The following is a 24,228-nucleotide window of genomic DNA, read 5'->3' on the forward strand; positions in this document are numbered from 1 at the left end:
ATGGCAGTATTTAGCAATTTGCAGGCAGAGACTGAGCGATGGAAAATATTTTCTTGCCCTAAAGCCACCAAGTTGTGTGTGGTATGTGTGCATGTAGGTATACTGGCATACTATATATATATATATATATATATATATATATATATATATATATATATATATATATATATATTAGTTAATATAAGGCAATTAGTTTAGCACAAAAACGTATGTTTCCAGCATTGCTTCCATTCCACAATGCAGTATGAATCTTGGAAAGTGAGAGAGGGAGAGGGAGTGAAATATAAAGACAGAAAACAGATGGACTGTGAAAGTATATGGATAGAAAAAGCTGAGTGTGGAAAGAGGAGTCACAAACAGTGACTGTTCCTCATATGAATACTAAATTAGCACTAGTGTATTTTTCCAATACTCTTTTTTATGCAAATATCAATTATTATTTAATATTTGTTTGTTGCTTATCTATTATTGTTTAATTAATACCTTAAAGAATCAGTCATACTTTAGACAACTACAGTGTGTGTATGTGTTTTGTTTGTTTGTTTCTCTCGCCTCTAAAAGGCGACTTTGGTTTTTTTGGTGTGTAGTCTGCATGAGAATGAATGCTATAGTGAACCCCAGATCTCTTCTAACACACAAATGCAGATCTTAATACAAAAACACATCTTGTGGAAATATTATTACCAGACAAAAATGGATTTCTCTAAAAAAAAAAAAGAAAAAAAAACTTTTATGCCTTCCATCCCACTTTTCACTTAATCAGTGAGTTTCTGGGCAACAATTTGACTCCACATTGGCTCATGATGGATGGATGGATGGATGGATGGATAGATAGATAGACAGAACACAGCCCTGCAGGATGCTAGTGTTCAGAATAAGGTGTTGCAGATCCATCTGCAAGTGTAGGTGCAGATACCGAGGTCACTGAGCTTAGTGATCAGTACAGAGGGGATCACTGTATTGAACTCAAAACTAGTCAATGAACAGCATTCTAATGTAGGTGTTGTTTTTATCCTGGTGGGTGATGGCTGAATATAGAAATGTGGAAGCAGTTTAATTTAATAAAGTTTTTTGCCAACGTTGATCAGTCTGTCACCAACTTTGCTTAAAATCTGAGAAAAGGCCACCAGTAATTTGCAGGACTATTTGATTATTACAATATTATATTTATTTACCATCATAAATACATGAGTAGATAAAGTACATCAATCAGATTTACACAATTCTCATTCAACTACTTTAGTCAGCTTCTTAGCACCATATTAATATTGCATTTAAACTACAAAAATAATCTATAATAAATTATATTCAATTGCAAAAAAATATTCATTACAAACTTTTTATTTGCCTACTACAAGCAGAACTAATGAAGAGGAAATTTGACATTTTCAATAGGTCTATGCAACATAAACCAATTTGTGGTTAACATTCGGTTTAGACCTACTGCATTTTGGGTTGCTGTACCGTTCATGCACTCTGTTTAAAAAAAGGCACAAATTTCGCATTATCTTTAAAAGCTTTCTGACATCCTTTAACTTTCTCTGAACACATACGGTATTTATGATCTCTTTATCTCTTAAACGTCTGCCCTTTTCCCTTCATTGTTAGAACATGGATTCAAATGCTGAACATTATGAACTTGTACCCATTTACTAAATGATTATCACAGTATTAAACAGTTTAAATCATAGTCTCCCAGACATTACTACACAGTTTAGACTTGTCTTTTAGTCCTCTGCATGTATGTTTATGTTGTGATGCACAGACACTGGAGGACAAAATAAGGATCACAGTAAGGTCCTTTCTCCTTGGACCAGACGTCCTCTAAGTGCCCAGGTGTCCTGAATGCACAAAATAACACAAGGTGAAAAAACACACATAGTACACCTCGGTGTGCCACAGGGATTTTTAAGTGTGGCCCAGGAAACTAACCTGAAAGGAAACAGTTGTATCACTCCCAATTCTTCTGCGAGCAAGCTCTTCCACTTCCTTACTGATGTTCTCCTGGGTTGTTCCTTTGACAGCGATGTAGTGACAATCAGCACCTGCATAGTGACAGGAAATGGCCTGAAACACACACACACACACACACACACACACACACACACACACACAACACAAACATGTTTAATTGATAGCTTTACAGAGTGAAACGTTATGTTGTAGTGAGGTTTGAGCAGTGTTATATTGCTTAATTATATTCCTCTCAAAAATCTATTTTATATTAAAAACATTCTTGACAACTTTGCCTCACTGAGGTTTATGTAAAAAGGTGAACAAGATAGGATAGTGAATTGTGCTTTTGTCACTATCACTGTACAAATATATGTGATTGGCCTCAGATTTAGGCTTTAATCATACAAACACTATTGGTGCAGTCATGAAGACATTATAACTTATGTCAGATACTTTATGATTGTGCACAATGTTACCCATTAATGCATTTTTCTACAGGGGGAAAAAACAATTCTTGAATCGCATTATTATTATTGACCTTTTACAGAACTGAAGACAACTGGAGCAGGTAAAAAAAAACAACAAAAAAAAACATGGGACTTTACAGAAGATTATTGACACAAGAGAAATCATCCAGTACAATCTGTGAGTAATTAAACTGTGACATTTTGATGGTGTTAACATCCATTATAACACAATGAATCTGAGATAAGAACTAAAGCAGTGGACAATGAAAAAATCAAGTGTCCTGTCCTTACCTTTCGAAAACCTTGTGTTTGGTTCATTCCTGAACCGTGAATGAGCAAAGGATGAAAAAAAACAGTGTCTCCTTTTTCCATTTCCACATGCAATCTGGGATGGTTGGGGTTGTAGTTTTTAATGCCATGGTACATTTTGTTCACCCCACCCTGAGTAGAAAAGCAGAGGAGTAGAGGAGCTTTTTGTGTTCCAAAGAATCATCATTCACACACAAATAATCAGTAAAAAAAAAAAGGAATAATTCAGGAATCAGTTACATGAAATCCCTTTATCTCACCTCCCACTCTGGGTAGTCATGCTCTAACAGGGGCCCTTTGTGGGTGCCAGGCAGCACTACTAGGCAACCATTCTGGCGGGTTACTTTCTCCATTGCCGTCCAGGCACACACGATGCGATCAGCTGGCCGAAATGGGAAGTAATGCAGGTCCTGGTGCATGGGGTGGCGAGAGGTCTTCTTTCCTGTGCCATAGAATTTACATTGCCACACACTTGCTCCGAGATTACATCTGGTCAAAAGATTGTTGTGTATGTTAGTATGTGTGTATGTTACCTGTATCAGGGGGTTTGTTGATGAGCATTGTGTGCATAGCCATGATGTTGGGGCCCGTGAAACACTCAACATATTTTAGAATCTGTTACAAATACAAACCAAACTTGTTAAAATGCTTATGTTGTTCAACTGAGAAAAAAACCAAAAACCAAAAAACAAGCAAAACAAAAATTTGATCCAATAGACTACATGTCCGCCTTAACCGACCAGTGATACAAACGCCATCGTGTTTGTGTATAAGTGTGGACCTGAGGCAAAGTGCAATAGCGGAACAGCTCTTCATCCTCTTGGAAGTCCTGGAGTTTAGACACAGCCTTCTCCCCCTGCACAAACTCAGATTTGGCGATGGTCACATCTTTCATCACTATTAAGCCTGGAATCTTCACATCTCTTGTACAAATGCGCTCAAACTCGTTCCTATAGAAACACAGACTCAATGATGTAGGGTCCCAATGACCAATTAAATGTAGTTGTGGTTTACAGGTGAGGAATCACATTTATAAACATGTGTAAAAATGTCCAAAAAGCTGAATATCTTTTAATAGGTAAGCTGAATTTACTGACACTCATGCATCATTCTGTAAGTATTTGTAAAGTCGTTTCCACTAAGCCGTTTAAAATGATGATCAGGATGATGACTGGCTTATAAGAAGTTTAAAACTGAGGCCAGAGCAGCAGAAAGTTAATCTTAATCGATGCTGCCCATGTTCGAAGTCATCTGAAGTATCCAAATGAATCACATGAATGTAAAATATATTGACATACACTCTCTCTTCCACTACAGGTACTAGCAAATTACAGGCATGTGCCAAGGAACAGGCTGAATTAATCCTGATTCATCATTATCATTTCAGCCATATGAAGGGGCACTAATTTAGATGTATATAGTTTTTATAGTCAATGTTCCATGATCATCCAAAAAAGATTCTCCTAGATAAAAGTAAATCAATGCAATTAACTGCATCTATGTTGGACCAAAGGAATTTTAAGTGGTCATTTATACACAATTAGCTCTTGGTCTTATAGTTTGTGATCTCATTCAACATTACTTTATCAACCTTATTTATTTGTGGTATACAGGCATTATGAAAACTTTTCAAAATTATGAATAAACAAATAACAGGCTGCAGACTGTACCCTTTATGGATAGGTCATCCCTAAATCTACTCTAATTCTGTTTTTTTTTTGTGTTCACAGAAGATGCAGCCATTGATTTTATACTTATATGTGTGCGTACATGCAATTTGAGCGAATTTCACTCAGGAACACATGGCCAGCCTCGTAACCAAGGCTCCAGATCTTTCAACCTGATAAACAACAATTATGCTGCCACCTTGTGTTCACCATAAAGGCTGCAAGATCAATAGTAATCTCGGTTAGATTTTCCCTACGTCATGAGAATTTCCACTATCAGTCACATCAATGCTGTCAAAATGTCCTCACTTGGTAAGGCCTGAAATTTAACATTTCAGTTGACTTACACATATTTTGTTGCAAGCACTTCCTCTGCAAAATCCTGTGCATTTCTAAATAATGTAAATTTTTAAACCATGAGTGTTGTATCCTGTTCCTGTTGTCCTCAATGACACCTCTGTTTTACTACATTCAATTAAGAAATTAGTAACTCACACCTCACTAAGGATAGTTTGAGTAACCTTGCGGATTGAGAGTATTATGTACTGTGCTTGTGGAATGAGAGTCTTGCCTAAATCTATTGACGTCCTCTTCAGAAACCAGTTTTTTTATCAAAATGAAGCCATCTTCTTTATAAGCAAGTCTTTGCTCTGGAGACAGCACACCTGTATCAAAGGTGTACCTACAGCCATAATAAAACAGTAAAAGATAAATTAATCACATGAAAAAACAACCAGACATGATACTGTCAGTACTCTCTATAAGATATGTACTTACTGAAATGCTTCAGGATGATGATGTGACAGATTTTGTGCAGATATAAAGGATGTTCGCTTCAATACAAGTATTTAAGAAAAATCAAGAATAATCAGAAGAGAAAATGCAGCACTCACAGACATGAACTCTACCACATTTTTCCCTGCCAGCATCTGGTGATGAGCTTCGAAGTTCATCTGGATTTGGTCCAGAAAACCCTAAATATAACTAATATATGCAACCCAAGATTCATATTAATAAGTTGATTCTTCATGAATTACAAACGAACTTCCTAATGAAAGTTGGTGTTATTTAACATCTAGTTCTTGCTAACACCTAGTTCAATAACATTTACAAGCAGCAAAACAAGCAAACATAAATAACCTGATCAATTAGATGCATTTCTGACCGATTGCTATATTATATATTGTATTATGTTATGCCACTTAGGAAATGCTGCATCTTTTCCAATTACTCAGATTAGTATAGGAATTATCAACGCCACAAACTGTCTATTCTACTATAGTGTCCAAAGAGAGAAGCGTAAAACTATGACGCAAAATATACTTTCTTAACTTATTCTTTATATTAGGCCTCTAAAAGCCTCGGGCTTGGGTGAGGTTCTCTCACCGGGCAGAGTAGCCCCCACCCCGGTGGTCGTCCTCCGCCCGTCCGTTTCAAAAAAGCCTCTCGTAAACACATTAGCCGAAACCTAAAAGGATACCAAACTAACATCGGAGCGGTCCAAGTGGTTCAGGACGACTTTCAGTCTGTCTGCCGCCCGTAGAGCCATGTTATTCAGGCAAAAACCCGATATTTTCCTTGAAAAGTCTCCTCTGCAGCGGTTCTCTCGATGCTAATGTTTGCGCCGCTAACTGCTTATGTAACTGAGTCAAAGTACAGAACAAGAAACAACATTGACACTGATAAGCAATATCACACAATCAACACACATTTTGTAATAAATATACATTTATATTTATATTTTTTTGTTGTTGTTTTTATTTCGCATTTGTTAGTACAGTAATATTGGCTGCCACTGTTACCTTCAGCAGAACTAAAACCACATCATTATGAATTCAATACATAATTTTATATTAACCTCTTATTAAGGTATTATTGTAAAATGTATTGACTTAAAACCAAAATAATAAGTATATACACATTTTTAACACTGTTTTAACGTAGTAATCTTCATATCTTAAGTAACCACATTGTCATAGTACTGTAATTGTCCTTGCTGAATTCAAAGCCTATTCTGGAAACACCAGGATACAACACAGAAGGACGCCAACTGATCTCATGGCATAAGCTAAATATTATCATGCAGGGGAATTTAGCAGAGCCAATCTACCTACTGATGAGGATGTATATAAATCACATTCATGCTGTGATTCTTCCATTTTATCATACCTTTACTGTTTTTAGGATTCATGAATTTGTAAGCCATTCAGGCTTTTGCTTTGTTTTTAGCCTGAAATATTTATGCAAGGCAAGTTGAGTTCATGCTGTTGATGTCAATTTTTCACCCTACCATATGCACAGTGCTGTGAAAAAATATTTGCCCGCTTCCTATTTTTAAAATATTTGTCACACTTAAATTATTCAGACCATTAAAAAAATGCAATATTACAAAAAGATATTCAAAATAGATACTAAAAGATCATAAAAATGATTTTATTTATTAATGGAAAAAAAAAACCCTGCCAAAACCTGCCTTGCCCTATGTGAAAAAGTCATTGCTCCCAAAACTTAATAAATGGTTGTGCCACCCTCCCAACAACTGCAATCAAGCTTTTGCAATAACGCAATAAGTGTTTCACATTTTTTAAATTTTGGCCACTCCAAAACCTTAATAATAATAATAATAATAATAATAATAATAATTATTATTATTATTATTATTATTATTACTTAGCCATTCAGTAGTGGATTTTCTTTGGTGTGTTTCAGATCATTGTCCTGCTGCATAACACAAGTGCGCTTGAGCTTGAGGTCATAAACTGATGGCTAGACATTCTGCTTTTGGATTTTCTGGTGGAGCACATCATTTATGGTTCTATCAATTATGGGAAGTTGCCCAAAAGTCTGGGGGATAATAAAGATGTTGGTTTTTTTTTTGGCAAATGTGAGATGAGCCATTCTGTTCTTTTTAGTCAGCATTGGTTTTTTGCCATAGAACTCTCCTGTGGATGCCATTTTTGACCAGTCTCTTTCTTTTTGTATTTTTTATAATAGAGCTTAACTACGGCAAGTGACCCCTGCAGTTCTTTAGATTTTGTTCTGGTTACTTTTATGAGCTACTGGTTACGTTGCATAGCACTCTTAGCATGGTTTGTTGGAGTCCCAAAGCCTGGCTTATCTTTGTGTAATATATCTTTGTGTAATATAAAATTTTTTTTAGATGATCTGAATCATTTAAGTGTGACATATATGTACACTTAATTTTTTTATGACTGGTTATTCTGGTCATCAGCTTCCTGTTGCTTGAACTAATCCGACCTCTGTTTCGCAAACAAGTTATTTCTTTTTTGCAGAATTGCTTCTTGCACGATGTTTAAACGTTTTTTTCATTTTTTATTTTTACTGTTCAGTGTAAACTGTAGATACAGTTGTGTGTAAAAAAAAAAATCCAGGAGATGAGCAGTTTCTGAAATCCAACAACCATAAACAATATTTCATAAATAATTAAATAAATTAAATGTCCATTTCATTGTCTTGTATTAGCAATATGCTAGAACTTGAAAAGTGACGCTATGACTAAGTATATTATTAATGCAATAGATATATATTTTTTATCTTATTGTAAAATACATTTTGGTGGATGTGTTTATACAGTTTGCGAAATTGTAATTCATTTGGTTCAGAATAGCTTTAATTTGTCACATACATTACAGCACAGTGAAATTATTTCTTCGAATATTCCAGTTTGCTCGGAAGCTGGGGTTAGAGCGCAAGGTCAGCCATAATGGAGCACAAAGTGTTAAGTGCATTGCTCAAGGGCCCAAGAGTGGCATCTTGGCAATAACCCCTGACCTTCCGATCAGTAACTACTTTACCACTGAGCTACCACTACCACGCAGAGATTAATGTCTCTTGGATGCAGCCAGGTAAAGCCTGCTCTTAAGGCACTTTTTCCAATCCTGGATTGGCTGCTCAAGTATCCAGTAAAGCTGTGGCTTCCTAGTGATATCATATCGGGAGCCAGCATGGGATTAGTGTGCTGTTTACAATGTTAGCGCCTCATTTTTAAAACAATCTAAATTAAAGAATTTCAGAGCATTTACAGTATTTTCCCCCACAGGCTTTGCTTATGCATTGCTGGTATCTGTTGCCCCTGTATATGGGCTCTATGCTGCTTTCTTTCCAATTCTCACCTACTTCTTTCTGGGAACCTCCCGACACATATCTGTTGGTAGAGTTATTTTCAATATGTACAATGTTCTGTTTTGTGAGGTTGATAAGAGTCTCAGTAGCCAATAGAGTTAAATAAGTCTGAATGAGATTGACATTGAAATATCTTTACACCAGTCGGTGTAGATGGTTGATTCCTGTATTCCTTTTCTTCACTTCATTCATCCTGGGAATGGGAGCACTGTAAATGGTTCATTGGTGGGCACAGAGGAAGTAGATATTACTGCAATGGAGGCTGAAAGAATTTTAATAACCTCGAACATGACTGTACTAGTTGTATTGCTTCAGGTAGGGCTTTAACTTTGTTGTAAGATCTTTGATTAAAAAGTTGTCCAAATAAAATTATAGAAGCAATATAAATAACAATAAATCTTGTTATTTAAAGTCTACTAACATCCAAACCACAGGAAAACTTAGGACAAGTTAAACAAGTATATTAAAACCTTAATGAAAAAGCATCTATTGTACACATGCAAGAAAATCCTCTACCTGCTAAGATGTAAGTGATCCACTGGATTAACAGTAGGCCTACCACTGCTAAGCAAAAAATCTCAAAATGACTGATATTGTTTTACGAGTTCAAAAAGATATGTCAGAGCTGGTTGGAGTTAAATACATTATAATAAGGACTTTGTAGTCAATGTAAAACCTAATACGCAGCCAGTGTAGCCTGAATAACATTGAGGAAATGTGCTTTGGTTTACTTTTCCTGGTAAGGACACAGGCCAGCGCATTCTCAACTAGATACTTTTCATAAGGTGGCAGGAGGGAACCAGCCAGCATTACAATACATTACAATGGCCCAGTCTAGAATATGTGAAGGCATTGAGTAGTTTATCAGTCTTGCACAGTTACCATATGTTTATCAGCAAATTTGTCTCTTACATGCTCACATTTTAAATGAGACTGGAAAACTCCATAATTATTTTACTATTGTTGTTTGTCTTCATTTATTCTCAGAGTTGAGACATTACCAATACTGGAAATCAATGATAAAAATGCAGTGCAGTAATGTACAACTTGCATTGCCAAAACATTACTTTGTGAAAGAAAGTGCTTTCCCCTGATAGATCTTTACTTGACTTTTGTTTAAGATTTTTTTGTTCAAAGGCTTTACTGGAAATGTGTAAGGTGCAACATGTGTCACTTTTGTTGCCAAATCACTCGGCTTTATTAAAGAAAGGGTTCCTGCTGGAGATGGCTCACTCCCTGAACAGTGTTGCAGTCTACACATCATTGTACGGAAAAGAATGGCGTTTGCTGCACTTTCTGTTATACTTTTCCTCTCCACTTTAAGGTAAGAATTATTTTTCAATTATTGTTAAAATATTTGCAAATGCTTAGCTATTTTTAAATTACAATTTTAAAATCAAGTACACCTTAAAAATCACAATCAAGTACCCCTTAAAATCACAACTTGATATATTTACTTTTACATTATTTAGTAATCATATGAAATTTGTATTTTATTTCAGAGCAAGTTTTGTACTTAATTATAAAAACATGTGAAATTTTATATATATATATATATATATATATATATATATATATATATATATATATATATATATATCAGTAGAATTGATTGTGTTTTTGTAGCTACAGCCTGGCATCTGAGCAACAGGATGTCTATGAGGATCTCTGGAATATGAGTATTGACATTGCAAACAAGACTCTCTATGTCGACTTCATGCAACAAATGCAAAGCAACAGCCTGCAGGCCGAACGCTACGTGAACTTTACCTTGCAGGACATCAACTATGTGCTAGAAGTTAGCAATATGCTAAAAAAAATGAGCAAGATGGTCAAAAAACCAGATGACCTCAGAGAACTGATAACAGGAAGATACAAAAGTTACGTAAAGTTTTTGGACTTGCTATTTCAACAATATTTCTTCAAGGTAAGATCTGAAATGTTACAGTATTTTCATTGTTTACTTGATATCTTTATTTGAAAAACAAAGTAAAATAAATTCAAACCATGTTCCTGACTACAGGGTACACCTTCTATTAAACCAACACGAGTGATGAAAACATATCTGTCAACTTACAATAAGGCGATGACGAAAGACCCTATCTACTTTGCTGTGGCTCTTGTGCCCTGCGCCAGGCTTTGGGTGTGGCTGGCTAAAAATCTGGACATACCTACGACCAGTGTCTACTACACATGGAAAGTAGACAATATGGGTGGGCAGCCTGAAAAGCATTATAAAGCTGTACTGAATAAATATCTAAATACACCTGAAAAAATAATCACTGCTAGGGCCCTGTTCCGCTTACAAATGCAGAATGAGTATGACTTCTTTGCAACTTCTTAAACTGATCACACTGATAATTTGTCAGGCTTCTACTTTTTTCCTTATAAAGGTTTGTCCTTTAAACAGTCAAATCTTGGCATAATTAGCCATTATTAATTATTGTCATTGTCAACACAATCAGTTCAAAATGTAATGTTTGATTAAACAATGTATTTATTAAAAGCAATTTTATGATTTATGAATTTATGATTGAATGAATGAATCAATGAGCGAATGAACACTTAACCAAACACAAATTTGGTGGTTTACAAATTGTATTTGGCAGAGGACTCTTTTTGCTGTCACATATACATTTTAGCACAGTAAAATTCTTTCTCACATATCCCAGCTTGTTGGTGGCTGGGGTCAGAGTGCCCCTGGAAAAAGTGAGGGTTAGGGGCCTTGCTCAGGAGCCCAACATTGGCAGCTTGGCAATAATACAAAACCCCCGACCTTAACCTTGAACCCTAAGCGCTTTAACCAAAGTTACCACCTCTCATTAATAAATTCATTGATTAATTAATTAATTAATTAATTTAAGCTTTACAAATCAATCACATTCGCAGTATTAACGCATGTCCAGCAGGGAGCGCTATTTAGGCAAAAATATTTCCACTTTCGAAGTTCGCCACTCTTCCTGCAGGTGACGCCCTCTATCCTTTTAACTAGCGTTCATCATAAAGATCAGCTCTTTCCTCTTCCTCCCATGTCGACTCACTAGGCGGAGGCGTCAGTAGAGACGGGCAGCAACCAGAAGCGAACCGACCTGTATCAGGATTCACCAGAGTTCAAGCGAAACCCGTGAAAACACACACACACACACACACACACACACACACATATACACTTGGTCGGAGAGCAGAAGCCCAGACGGATTTGTGTGTTCTTTAAGTAGAAAATCCCGAGCTCAGGTTCACAGCGCTGAGGCGCTAAAGGTCACTGAAAACCGCGATAATCAACAATACCAGAGGAGCCGTGTGGAGAGAAAAGACTGCATCCGGCCTGCGAGAAAGAAAGTAGCCGAGGGCTGGTAGTCTTCTCTAAGCGGCTCGTTTCATTTCTGGTAAGTGTTTTTTTTTTTATTTAATCGAGTTTATAGCTTAAATGTTTCATGTTTTTTTTATTGTTTCTTTCTAACGCTACAACGCTGCCCGGATTCAGTGTAACGTGTCGGAGTTCACTGTAGCATAAGCGGGAGTTAGCTTTCTCCTCGTCCATTTCAACACATTTACACTTCAAACTCAGGACCACAAAATCCGTCCTCGTTTTATTAACACTATAATTTTATTCGAGTCGTGTGTTCTTAAAACCTGGTGCATTAACAAACTGCAGTATGACAGACTCAGGAAGGTGTTTGTTCAGCCATTGAGTTGAGCCTCGGTGTTAAAATATCCAGTCTGAACTGAGATGTTATGGGATTTACCTGTAGATTTCTGGCAAAAATTCGGACTGTGTGTGTTTGCTTCATGTAACTAGTGAAAAAAAAAAAACGCGTGAAATGTGATGGTTGTGGACATCCAGGAAGAATCTCCATGTTGTTATAAGTGTACAGGCTGCGAGGTGCATACATGCGTCACTTCCATCAATTTCCCAATACAGGCACCTCTTCATTACCAGGCTTCCTCTTCCACTGACTGCTTTTTCACCAACAGGGATTGTTTTCAGGGATTGTCCCTTAATAACAACTTTCAGGCCTGCTTTATGACAGCCTCCAGATGCACATGAGGGCAATTAAAGGGGGGAGTAAATGTCACTTTACTACAACAAAGTGCACTGGTTGGTATCCAGCATGCTGAGCATTGTGTTTATGCAGCCTGTGCTGCTCATTCTGTTGACTGACTGACTGTCATGTGGTGTGACTGCCAACGGATGCATGGACAAACATTGATGGAGGTTTGGGTTTAGGACATGCTATGCACACGTAGTAATTCAGAATACTGGAAGTGGAGGAACATGTTCAGCAATATTGTGTGTGTATGAGAGAGAGAGAGAGAGAGAGAGAGAGAAGGAAAGAGAACTCATGACTGATTGCTGGTGTCAGAATGGGCTTGTGGCCACGGAATTTATTTATTTATTTAGCTCATCTCTTTCTCTTGGGCCCTTCAGATGGAAATGAGGGTGCTTTCAATAGCCTGGCATGCAGCTGGTGCACAAATGACCCAAATCAAGAGCTGTGTGATTCTACTCCTGTGTTTGTGTGCACACATGCCTCCAGTATTCTGCAATGTGACTTACGTAGTGAAGCGACTATTGCGATTGTTTTGTCAAATGTGTCGGTCACTGGGACGCCACATATGTACACATGCTCCAGTTGAGGCCAGTTGGTGATTAGTATAAGCAATAAGCGAGTGATGGCCTTGTTTGGAGAAAAACAGGCTGATTCTTTTGTCTCTTCCTTATTCTTTTGTATTCTGTTTATTGTATTTGGATATACGCTGCTCGTAACGGCAAATTAATTTAGCAACTTCCTTGTCCAAATGCGCAGAGGCCTGTTTGCTTTCTTAATGCAATCACTTTTATTGTTTACTTATTCTTTTGTTATGATATAACAAGCCTCTAACTTATCTTGTGGTTCTGATCGTGTTGAAGAGAATCGAAGGGACCAGGCTGGACTGTTAAATTGAACGTAGCACCATTGGTTTTTAAATGTGTTTGTACTTTAGCAGAATTATATTGTGATGTGTATTGTTTATTAGAAAAATGTATTTTCCTTCTGGGAGTCACTGTGGAAGCAACCTGAGAAGGGCAGCCCAGATCTCTCTCTCTCTCTCTCTCTCTCTCTTACTGGGATTCCCTAAGAATTCGCAAGCAATTTTGAGACATAACTTTAACAAGCGTATCTTGGGTCTTCCCCGGGTTCACCATCCAGTGAAATGCTTTATGTTGCTGTAGTGGAACATGAACAACTTCCTCTGGATTATTTTGATTCAGAAAAGCAGTAATTCTACTCGGAGGCTATCTTGAATTGCAGATCACCCTATCATGGAGAGCAAGCATTGCAACCTTGTGGAGGAACTTGTTTTTGTTTTGTATAATCACCGCGTAATTACATAATCCTTTTGTTGATTTTGTAATGTCTTTTTCCTTCACTCGTGACTTAGATTCCAAAGTCTGGAGGTGTTTTTTTTTTTTTTGGCAGAGAACCAGACTTAAAGGTGCTAAATGTCAACCCTGCCACTTCACGTTAAGCAGTGAAACATTGGCCTGCTTGGTGGAAGTTCATTTTGGATGGTGCTAGGAGAACACAATCATCTGCAAATAAAATGGATATTCTTTTTGTTTTCCTGTGCTGGATATAATGCCAATAATGTGAAAAACAAATCTTCAGACAGCAGGATTCAGACAGCAGGCTATGCAATGTAATGCCCCAGATACCCCACACTCCTGCAATGCCTTCTGTAACAGATGTCAAGACACACTATCATAGGCCTATAAGCATGTTGATTGGATTTACTTATTCTTTATTACAACTCTGAAAATAGCAAGAGAAAAAAGCCTGTCCACTGTTTTATAGCTTGTCCATGGTTTGCATTGTTTCCTCTCAAGTTTTCTCTCCTGGTGCACTTTTCCTGGGGAGCTGTGGAATGTCATTTCATTATTTTTGGAATCCACCTTTTTGGGGACCACAGTCTCTTTTTGTTAGCCCAAAGGCATTTTCACCAATCTCTCTGCAGCTTTTCTATACAACCTCAGTCCATGTCCAGTGGTATGATGGATTTCTTTCTTTGTGAATTTTTTTGTCAATGCTCAAAAAAACTTAAGTATTGAAGCTACCCAGTAGCTCTTGAGTTCTATGAATTACCTTTATGAGCCCCTGCTCCACTTTCTTTAAGAAGGCTAAATAATCCTCTGATTACTCTCAATACTGCTATTTGGCGCATATGTGCTGTCACATGTGCTGTCAGTGTTTTCTTCAAAATGGGTTGCTTGTGGAAACTATCTACAGACTTGGCTACAGGGGAGGTGACCCCAGTAACCCTAATCTAATTAGGATACACTTCGATCACACACAAATTGCTCTTTGTCTGACCTCTCCCCTCAGATCTGTTTAATTAAGGGTATCCTTACAGAGAACGTTAAGCTTCTGGGTGAATAGGGATAAAGTTTAACAAAGTGCATAAGTTATGTATATCATGTATCAGGAGTTTTTATATATTCAATTGTTTTGAGTATGTATATTATATAACATGGTAGAGTGTTTATTTAACCCACAAATTCTCTGAAAGCAGAAGAAAGGAAAGAAAGTGGGGTCAGACGTGCTCACTTATCAGTCACGCATTGTTATTTTTTTCATTTTAGCTGCGAGTGTTTGTGTGAGAGTATATGAGGAAGAGACTAGCAGACACTCAGTAACCTGAGCTGCTCTAGGCTGAAGAGCAAACCAGAAGGTCAGTAGGTGCTAGGTACTGATATCCAAGCTATCTCTCTCACTCGCTTTGAGTTGACGGTATGGACTATTAGCCTGTCACCTATGTTGGAAATCAGGTGGTGTGTTACTCATACACACAAACGTTATACGCTCCATTGCTTCCTTTTTACCTTCTGAAGTAATGAAATTAAATTTTGATGCCTTCACAGATGAGATTACATCACATGCATTCTTTATTACACTAAATAATTTCATTAATTCTGAATGACTGGGATGAATCTTATCTTTGTGTGGAGTGTTTTAGATAATAACCATGTGACTTACATTTACAATTTGTTGCATTCAAATTAAGACACATTTGCCACAAAATATCAATACATCATTGCATTAATGAAACAGTTGTAGAGTTTGATTACAGTTGAGTATTTGATGGCACAATTTTCAGCATCAGTCTCTTATACACTGGCGGGTGTTTTATTGCTGCCAACTGCAACATCCCTGTTATAAAAAACGAACAGGAAAACTTTTACTCACTTAAATGGTTGTTCTTGTATTCTGTCAGTTAACATTTGATCTATTACCCTAATGGTGAGGATTGGTCAGAATGAGAACATCTCACCAAAGTTGTTTTAAAGGAGTTCATTGTGTCATTTATTTTCCAACACTACAGCAGTATATTAAAGCTTACGAATCAAGTGTACTTTTCCAATGCTTTTGCAGTATTCTTGCACAGTCAGGCTAAAACTTACGCTTTCTGTGTTTATTTTAAGCTACTCTGTGTTGGTAACTCATAACCACAAATTCTTCACTCTAAAAATAAAGTAGTCAGTCTGAAAATGAAGGAAATTGCTTTCCCCTGTAAATTGTATAAGTTATTAAATAATTAGGTGGACAATTCTTTGGTACATTCTTTGGTACATCTTTTTCCAGGTTTTATTTTCGACTTATAAGATTTATCGTATTGTTCAGTGATGATCACTTTTTTTTAAAACTAAGGTGCTTACTTGTGTAGCACATTTTTATTAGCTCATATTGCTACCAGGACTTTTTTGTGTGCCAGAGTTCCTTTCAGTGGTCTACCATGTAGGAAATTCCAGTTGCCAAGGACAACATTTCTTCTCTGACACCTACATGCACACACATCTCCACATACACACTCATACTGTGCAGAATGCCTTGTTGGATTTACATTGATTTAGTTTTATTCAGTGAGGTTGTATTGATAACTGTCACACAAAATAGTATACCCTTACAATGTTGCTGTTATCCGAGAAACTCCATCATTTCCTTTGTCCTTGCATGCCCTAACAGTGGGCAGCCAACCGGCCAAGTGTAACAGGTCATATTGAACTACTGAGGGCAGGTGGTGTTTGTTGCTTTGGCATCTTGCGATATAATTTATGAGCAGACTATACATGCTATAAATTTCACTGTAACCACTGCTGACAGAGTGATTCAGCCATCTTGACCTACTTATGCTTTCAGCAGATTTAGATCTCGTATCTCACTCACTAGAACTACACTTACAGGAAGTCAGCTTGTGAATTTTTGAATGAATGTAGAAACCACAATTTTCTCACCGATCCAATGAAAAAGCATCAAAGATGTGACTTGTGTGCTACTTGACACACCTGATTAGCTGGAAGTCTGTGTTTTGAGTCATTTTACATTAACCAGCTTAGCAAAGTGTCTCATTTAAACATATGGGCAGCTGCTGTGCATTTGGCATCCATTTCTAAGCCTGTAACTCCACATCATGTTCATTGGACGCAATTCCAGCCTTGCTGAGAATGCAAGACTGAGTATTAGTGAGTTCTTGTTGTAAGTTTCTTTTTTTGGAGTTTGCATCAACATGAATCTCAGTTTAGTGAAGGCTTTCTTGGACTTTGGGTGAACACTTAATATGCATTTACAAATAATGGATTTTCAGGGACTTTCTAATGTCTGCATATATTTAACACCTTTTTGATCTAAATTGTGCTGGCTGAACCCTGGGCCTTGCATGTGTACATTTTACATTCATTGTAATCAAGCTTTTTTATTTATTTATTTTTCTTCTAGAATGACCAGTTGCCTAATTAATTGAATTCGAAATATTTTTGTAGGTTTGCATAATGCAATTCATTTTGTGAAGTATTTTTCAAAGTTAAAATTTTTTTTTATCTAAACTGATTTCAATGTTATGTTTGGCACCATGCAGATGATGATGATGGTGATGATGATGGTAGTTATTATCATTTTATTTTTACAAATTTCCATTGTTTTTGTTTAGTTTTTTTTAACTTGAATATTAGCCCCACTCATACTGGACTATATCGTGTGTGTGTGCTACTTAACCCATCCATGGTCCAACCCCATACCCACCCCTGCAGTTTGTGAATTATTCCTTTGTATACTGCCGCTGTAAGTCAGCCTACGTCCACATTTTGTATACACATAAACACACAATCCCCACAGTGCCATCCAGTGCCTATTCCTTGGTCACACTCTGTCTCTCTGCTCCTCTTTTTTGCTCAATGCAGCTCTCAAGCTCAACACCCTCATATCATCAGATCCACCTCTTTCCCTTAATTTCTTTCACTTTTTATCCTTTTAATGTCTTTATAAGGATCTCAAAGGATGCAATTGAAACTGTGGATAGTAGAAACTAAACTGTGTCCTCGGTTTTGCTTGTACACTTTAATATGGCCATGGACAAGAAATATGAATGAAAAATATTGAAGCATGAGACACACTCATGCAAAGAAAAGGTCACTGCACCTGTGTGTGTGTGTGTGTGTGTGTGTGTGTGTGTGTGTGTGTGTGTGTGTGTGTGTGTGTGTGTGTGTGTGTGTGTGTGTGTGTGTGTGTGTGTGTGTGTGTGTGTGTGTGCGCGCGCACGAGTGTTTGAGGGAATGGGGTGTGTGTGTGTGGAGGGGGGTAGTTTACACAGTGGAATGAGCTCATTGCCACTTCATGCACATTGTTTACATTCTTGCTGTCAGTGCTAAGCAACAGGAGCATCACAGATCTTTTTCCTTTTGCTGAAATAGACTGTGTATATGTTTTCATAAACCACCCATCTGTCTCCCAAAGAATTTTCCAAAGTAATAACCTCCATAACTAAATAATGATTATGATAAGTTTTATTACTTTAGAATGCCAATTCCAAAAGAGCTGGGACCCTGTGCAATAAAAATTAATTCATTTCCAAATCTTATAAACCCATATTTTATTTGCAATAGAACTGAAAAATAAATTAATTTTGAATTTGATGCAGCATGTTGCGTGAACATTTGGACAGGACAACAAAAAGCTGTCAAAGTAAGTGTTTACTAAAAAGAAACAGCTGAAGGAATATCCAATTAGGTTAATTGGCAACATGCCAGTAACTCGATTGGGTATTTAAAAAAAAAAAAAAAAAAGCATCTTCGAGATCCAGAGTCTCCTTTAGAAGTAAAGATGGACAGAGGTTCACCAAAATGCATCTACAAATGGTAGAACAGTTTCTGAATAATGTGCAAATAATAATCAAAATGTGAAGACTTTGACAATTACAATACATATCAAAAGTTTTCAGGATCTGGAGAAATGTCTGTCCACAGAGCGTTTTATTTGTCACATTGTTTTAAAAAAATAAAAAATAAAAAATACAAAAATGTAAACTACTCCACCAGGGGGTTCTTGAAGATTCTGTTACTTTGGTAGATGTGTCTGGCAGCAAGGTTTTACTATATATGGTTGTATATCTATTCTCCTCTTATTAAGCTGTTACAGTTGTAAAGGCATGCCATCTTTGTGCCCCTTTCCCTCCCTCTCTGTCTGTCAGCCTTTGCCTCAACTGCCAACATCAACCATTCACTTCCATTAGTCTTTCCCTCTCTTTTCAGTCTGGCCCCATATGGAGACACACATACACACTCAAGCCTTGTTCACATGAGGGTGTGAGTTTCCAGGGGAACACGGTTCGCCTGGTTTAAACCTTTCCCTTTTCCCTCTCCCTTGGCCCTCTGGCCAACCTCATCAATAGTAGGAATTCATCCGCCTTTTGAACAGCAGCGTTCTTTCGCTTATCGGACATCTTAAAGACTAAAGACCTGTTTTTTGGTGCTCTGCTTTGCAGATGAATGTATTTCCAGTTTAAGTGGTTTTGGGACTGAGTTGTGATTTGGCCAGAAAGCTTCCACATACATTGGCATTGCACTGTACATCTATAATGAAGGCTGTACACACTGTACATTATCACTGAAGTTGACATCTATACACGTTGCAGGTTTTAACAGATTCACTGTTCAGGCGTAAGGTTTGTACTGATTGTATCTTTCACCTGAGGCCTGGTACTGTGACTTGCACTTCATGAATGCAAATTCATCATGTTAGCCTTGGGCTGAGAGTCCCAGAGTACAACCTGTCCGTTGAAGACTGCTGAACATTAACACTTTGAAACGAACTGTCCAAACTGCCTGCTATTGGCGAAATTGTGTGCCATTTTAAAGTTCTGTGCAAAACCTCATCATCATACAGTGGGGGGAAAAGTATGTTGTTTATCCTACCATGATTAGTGTGGTATTTTTCTCTTTATCACTGAAACCGTACCATCTCAGAATGCAAATAGTGTACAACATTGTTTACTGGAAACTCAAATACTGTTCACTAAATTATTGTGCTAGACAATGTCCCCTTTGAAACCTTGTCTGTTTTTGATCAGGTTAGATTGATTCTACACTAAATGATGCTGGGATCCATTGTTTCAGGAGCTTATGGACAGTTACTTCATATGCTGCTTTTCCTATAGCTGGATGCAGTGTCATGGAGCACTGTACTAAAGATGTTTGTGTGAATAATGTCCATAGAAGGACAATGCTAAGATTTGTTAGTTAGAAATGTTGTTCCTATGTAATATTAGGCTACTGAATGTTCTACTGGGAAACCCCTGTATGTGCAGTGCTCTGTAAGAAGGAGCAAAAAAATATGCAGATAATCATGACAGAAAAGTTTGGATGTAGACTTCCACAAACATCCCAGAATATATCTCTAAAAAGAAGCACAATCCTATATCAGTATTACATATTATTGGTTTTGTTCAGTTTAAAATTGTTGCCTTATTTATTGCCAGAAGTGTTAAAATAAATGTATCTGTTTTTGCATGTAAGCAGCGAAAGCCTAAAAGCAGTTGTTGCATGCTTAATAAGGCCTGACATTCAACTCAATGCAATCTGTATTGAGTGTGTCAGTGGACCATTTCATATAGCAGCTTTCCAGAAAACCTTGATACAGATGAACAAGCAATAGGGAAACTGTTAAAGAAAGTTTGAAAGATACCAGATTGAGGGAACCAGTCGTCTTTCGGTTGATGCCAGATAATGTTTTTGTTTATTACACTATATAGCCAAACAAAGATTAAATGTTATTTTTACTAGCCCGACATTGATGTGCATTTAAGGCAACACCAACTGCTTAGAGTAAAAAAAACATGGAATCTTGACAGTAGTGGGGTTAAGTATCACAATATTATCTTTTATGGAAATATGGACAAGATACATGTGATTGTTATGTGACTTACATGGCTGCTTATTCTAATGATGAGCCGGTCTTGGCATATATGGGCATATTAAGTGCATAGCTCATAGCTGTGTATGTTTGTGTTCTGGAATGACGCACCTGCTGGGACAATGACAGGAAAGTTTGAGTCATCATAAAGATCAGAGAAATAAAGAGGATCATGGGCTGGGTAGTCTCCTACTGATATGACTGAAGTGGCAAAGCAGACACTTATCTGTTATCAGTTAGCACGCCGCAGTCCAAGCCGGTTTGAGGTCACCTGGTGACAAAATGAGCAAAGCAATGTTTACCTTTTGTAGAAAATAAATTTAAGCAAGACAGTTTGATGTACACTGGTGTATAAAGACAGCCTATCACCACCTTCACATGACCAGATTGCATTTAAAACTGATTTTTAACAAGTGCAAGACTGAACGATATGCTGCATTAGATTTCTGCATGCTACAGCCTAAATATGGACTCTGCAAACTAGGAAAGTGGAACATCCCTCAGGTGGGATGTGTGAAATTGAAGAGAGAGAGAGAGAGAGAGAGAGAGAGAGAGAGAGAGAGAGAGAGAGAGAGAGAGAGAGAGGGAGGGAAAAAGAAAGTGCACATGCGATAGATGGATAATGTGGGCCAGTGTCCTCCTTCTGGGCCCTACAATGTGAAGTGGGTGTCCTCTTTCACTAACTGTTAAATGACCTGAGTATAGTTTCCATTGTGTGCAAAAGTAAAACCAAAACCCCATCCTGTACTGCAACCACCCCTCTCCCCCCCTCTCAGTTTCTCAGTGTCTGCTTTTATTGCTTTCTCTCTTTTTTACAAGCTTTTGGTGTATGACAGGTGACAAATCAAAGGAAAAACCGGAGTAAATTAGTGGAGAAACGTAGCATAAACAGATGCTTTCAAACAGGTGTTCTGTCTGATTGAATTACACAACATACTGGCATGCGAATGCTGCGCAGTCCCGTTTGACCTTGATTTTCAATCAATATGGCTTTGACTTTGAAAGAGGGTTTACTATTGGGGCCTGAGCTGTAGTCCCATAGACTGTTCAGCTGGCTGTTTTAATAGGCTTCGTCACTAAAGTGACATTTGCATTTTTAATCAATTGGATTTGTGTGAAGTAAATAGGGAAGGAAATTGTAAGCTAATCAGAGGGGCTGTGTAATGCAATGGGGGAGATATTGCAGGTGTGGTTTGGGTCCATTTGTCCCCTTAGATAGAAGGTTACTGTAAATCAATACATAAAGGCATTTTGATTGATTCTGATGCTGCCACTTTATCCTGTGATTGATCATATTTTATCCTGATGGAAGTGGTCTTCTACAGGACAGTGCCTGATGTAAATCATGTGGTATGGCATTTATAGACACCAGATCTTAACCCTGATTTTGTAGCAACATTTCAAAAGGTTCTCCCCCTCTCTCTCAACCACAACCATCAAAACATTAATTGAGGAAATATCTTTTGGAAGAATGATCTTCCGGCCTCCTGTACTGTTCAAGAGACTTGTCTCTGCTTTGTGCCAAGGTGCGTCAAAGCTGGTTTGTTAGCTTGTGGTTGCTCAATGCCTTATTAATATACTGTCCTTTCATTTTAAACTGTCTTTAATAAGACACAGTGTGTGTGTGTTGAGAGAGCAGAGCAGAAATACCATGCTAGAGTCAATCATGGAGATTAAAAGTGATTATCAAAAGCAAATATGTACACACACCTCTTTCAACCATTCTTTACTGGCTATAGTGACAGGAGAAATGGGTTTCTGAGTTTGTTTTAATACTGAACTGGCAAACAGGCTGTGTGTGTGTGTGTGTGTGTGTGTGTGTGTGTGTGTGTGTGTGTGTGTGTTCGTGTGTGTGTGTTCGTGTGTGTTCGTGTGTGTGTTCGTTCAGGACACAAATAGCTAGAAACATGCAAATAGCTGTTATTGTTACCTGAGAGACAGTTGCTTTAGTAGCATTGACCATGGAATATGCCATTTGTATGTCAGCCAGTCTTCTTTGCTCTTGTTCTTGTTCTTTCTCTTCTGTTCTCTTGTTAGAGTTTACTGTTATTAGGACACTCCGGTCTTAAATGTAGATCTTAAATCGCTTTGCTCGTGATCTTCTCAGTTCATTCCCAGGCGTTTAAATGTCACAGACATTACGTAAGTGCTGGTGATATATGTTCATGTTCTAACTTGCTCACAACTTTGACAGTCTGTTGCCGCATTCTTGTCTCTATTTTGTGAGTGTGGATAGGGGTGTGTGCATGCACATTGTGAAGGTACAAGTCTTTTACACAGAGGTGAAATTCCCTTTGTTTGTCCATTTTAGAAATGCTCATCATTCTAAGTAATGCACCACCATATATGTTTATTAAAGGCTGTGGGTATATAGTATAGCTACAGAGTGTTAGTGTTGTTCATTCAAAATAATTGAACTGAAAAACGATTTTGCATTTGCTTGTCAGTATCATCCACATCAGTCTCTGTTTTTTTTATCATAGGTGAAAGTCAAGCACAAAGTCTTATAATGCTTAATATATTTCAAATTTCAACTTTGTCTGCTGTTGCAGACAAAGTATATAGTTGCTTTTCTCTCTGTGTGTGTGTGTGTGTGTGTGTGTGTGTGTGTGTGTATGTGTGTGTATATGTGTGTATATATATATATATATATATATATATATATATATATATATATATATATATATATATATATATATATATATATATATATATATAATATTATAATATTATAATAAAATGTGTGGAACAATAAACCATGATGCACTATTGCCTATAACGTTGGAATATACCGAAGCTTATTACCATGTACACAGGTTATATTTTTTTGACTCTGAACCTTGATTATTGGAGTCAGGGATCAAAGTGAGATTTCTTTAGCTCCCAGGCAGGGAATGTTGTGTTCTTAGAATTACCCAGCCACAGATCATAAGTGATGAACTCGGAGCCAATGTTTAGCTCTAGGCATACATTGCATTTTAATGCAGCCATTTTAACAGATCTTCAACTCCTTGGGCTTAGACGATAAAATTTGTAACACAAAGGATGTAATATGTTTACGTTTCTGTTAATCTTCATTAATTATTGCAATTTGGCATTCTTTCTCTTTCCACTCACATAACGAAGAGCAGATCTTCAGTCTCTTTCCTTGCAAAAGTGCTGCAATAGTCGCCTGTTTGCTGGACTCATTCATCTTTCTTATGATGTGTTAGTGTGGGTGATGAGTTGAGGCACACACAGGATTCATTGTATGTATTTGTTCAGTCTGGATGGGTGGCTGACTGAGACATTTATAGATTCATATTGGTCTGTTTGTGTTTCTGTGTGCTCTGTTTAGTAGCAACTTGCTGACTGCGGTCTTGTATAAGGATATGATCATGCTAGATCATGCTGTGCCATCACAGACCTATTGAAATAACTTGTACTGAGTGTGTTTATTTGAAGCTTTCTGCTTTTTTTTTTTTT

At 37.3% G+C, this 24,228-nt stretch overlaps 3 protein-coding genes across 5 annotated transcripts in view; 2 read left to right on the forward strand and 1 right to left on the reverse strand.

The window, feature by feature from the left end:
- Window positions 1–1,145: 1,145 nt before the first annotated feature.
- Window positions 1,146–6,042, reverse strand: phyh (phytanoyl-CoA 2-hydroxylase). 2 transcript variants are annotated; one of them, XM_046874374.1, is made up of 9 exons: window positions 5,880–6,042; window positions 5,177–5,232; window positions 4,971–5,081; window positions 3,514–3,682; window positions 3,266–3,347; window positions 2,993–3,174; window positions 2,715–2,864; window positions 1,933–2,067; window positions 1,146–1,841 (listed from the first exon to the last, which is right to left on the reverse strand). In XM_046874374.1, exons 1-9 carry the CDS (start codon window positions 5,946–5,948, stop codon window positions 1,788–1,790), a joined length of 1,008 nt encoding a protein of 335 aa, XP_046730330.1. In that variant the 5' UTR covers window positions 5,949–6,042; the 3' UTR covers window positions 1,146–1,787. The 2 variants fall into 2 exon arrangements, with proteins under 2 accessions (XP_046730330.1, XP_046730329.1); XM_046874373.1 differs by lacking the exon at window positions 5,880–6,042 and adding an exon at window positions 5,293–5,381 and having other exon boundaries at window positions 5,177–5,183.
- Window positions 6,043–9,786: 3,744 nt separating this feature from the next.
- LOC124401570 lies at window positions 9,787–11,052 on the forward strand. The gene is made up of 3 exons (XM_046873964.1): window positions 9,787–9,866; window positions 10,169–10,469; window positions 10,566–11,052. The coding sequence occupies exons 1-3, from the start codon at window positions 9,820–9,822 to the stop codon at window positions 10,884–10,886; spliced, it is 669 nt and encodes a 222-aa protein (XP_046729920.1). The 5' UTR covers window positions 9,787–9,819; the 3' UTR covers window positions 10,887–11,052.
- A 507-nt stretch (window positions 11,053–11,559) lies between these two features.
- The window catches only part of cdk17 (cyclin-dependent kinase 17), a 44,594-nt gene continuing 31,925 nt past the window's right edge, over window positions 11,560–24,228 (forward strand). The window contains exon 1 of one of the 2 annotated variants that reach the window (XM_046873263.1): window positions 11,560–11,928. The gene's annotated coding sequence lies outside the window, so the exon portion shown is untranslated. The remainder of the gene's footprint in view (window positions 11,929–24,228) is intronic. The other variant, XM_046873261.1, reaches the window with a different exon arrangement.

The sequence above is a fragment of the Silurus meridionalis genome, chromosome 18 (assembly GCF_014805685.1).
Source record: "Silurus meridionalis isolate SWU-2019-XX chromosome 18, ASM1480568v1, whole genome shotgun sequence".
In the NCBI taxonomy this organism is placed as follows: domain Eukaryota; kingdom Metazoa; phylum Chordata; class Actinopteri; order Siluriformes; family Siluridae; genus Silurus; species Silurus meridionalis.

Bases quoted from the DNA above. Each gene is read 5' to 3' on its own strand.
- LOC124401570 (XM_046873964.1), top strand. From the start codon at position 9,820: ATGGCGTTTGCTGCACTTTCTGTTATACTTTTCCTCTCCACTTTAAG. The intron at 9,867-10,168 runs GTAAGAATTATT...GTGTTTTTGTAG, and splicing joins CTTTTCCTCTCCACTTTAAG to CTACAGCCTGGCATCTGAGC. The intron at 10,470-10,565 runs GTAAGATCTGAA...TCCTGACTACAG, and splicing joins TTCAACAATATTTCTTCAAG to GGTACACCTTCTATTAAACC.
- phyh (XM_046874374.1), bottom strand. From the start codon at position 5,948: ATGGCTCTACGGGCGGCAGACAGACTGAAAGTCGTCCTGAACCACTTG. The intron at 5,233-5,879 runs GTATCCTTTTAG...CTTGTATTGAAG, and splicing joins ACCGCTCCGATGTTAGTTTG to CGAACATCCTTTATATCTGC. The intron at 2,068-2,714 runs GTAAGGACAGGA...TGTGTGTTTCAG, and splicing joins AAACACAAGGTTTTCGAAAG to GCCATTTCCTGTCACTATGC.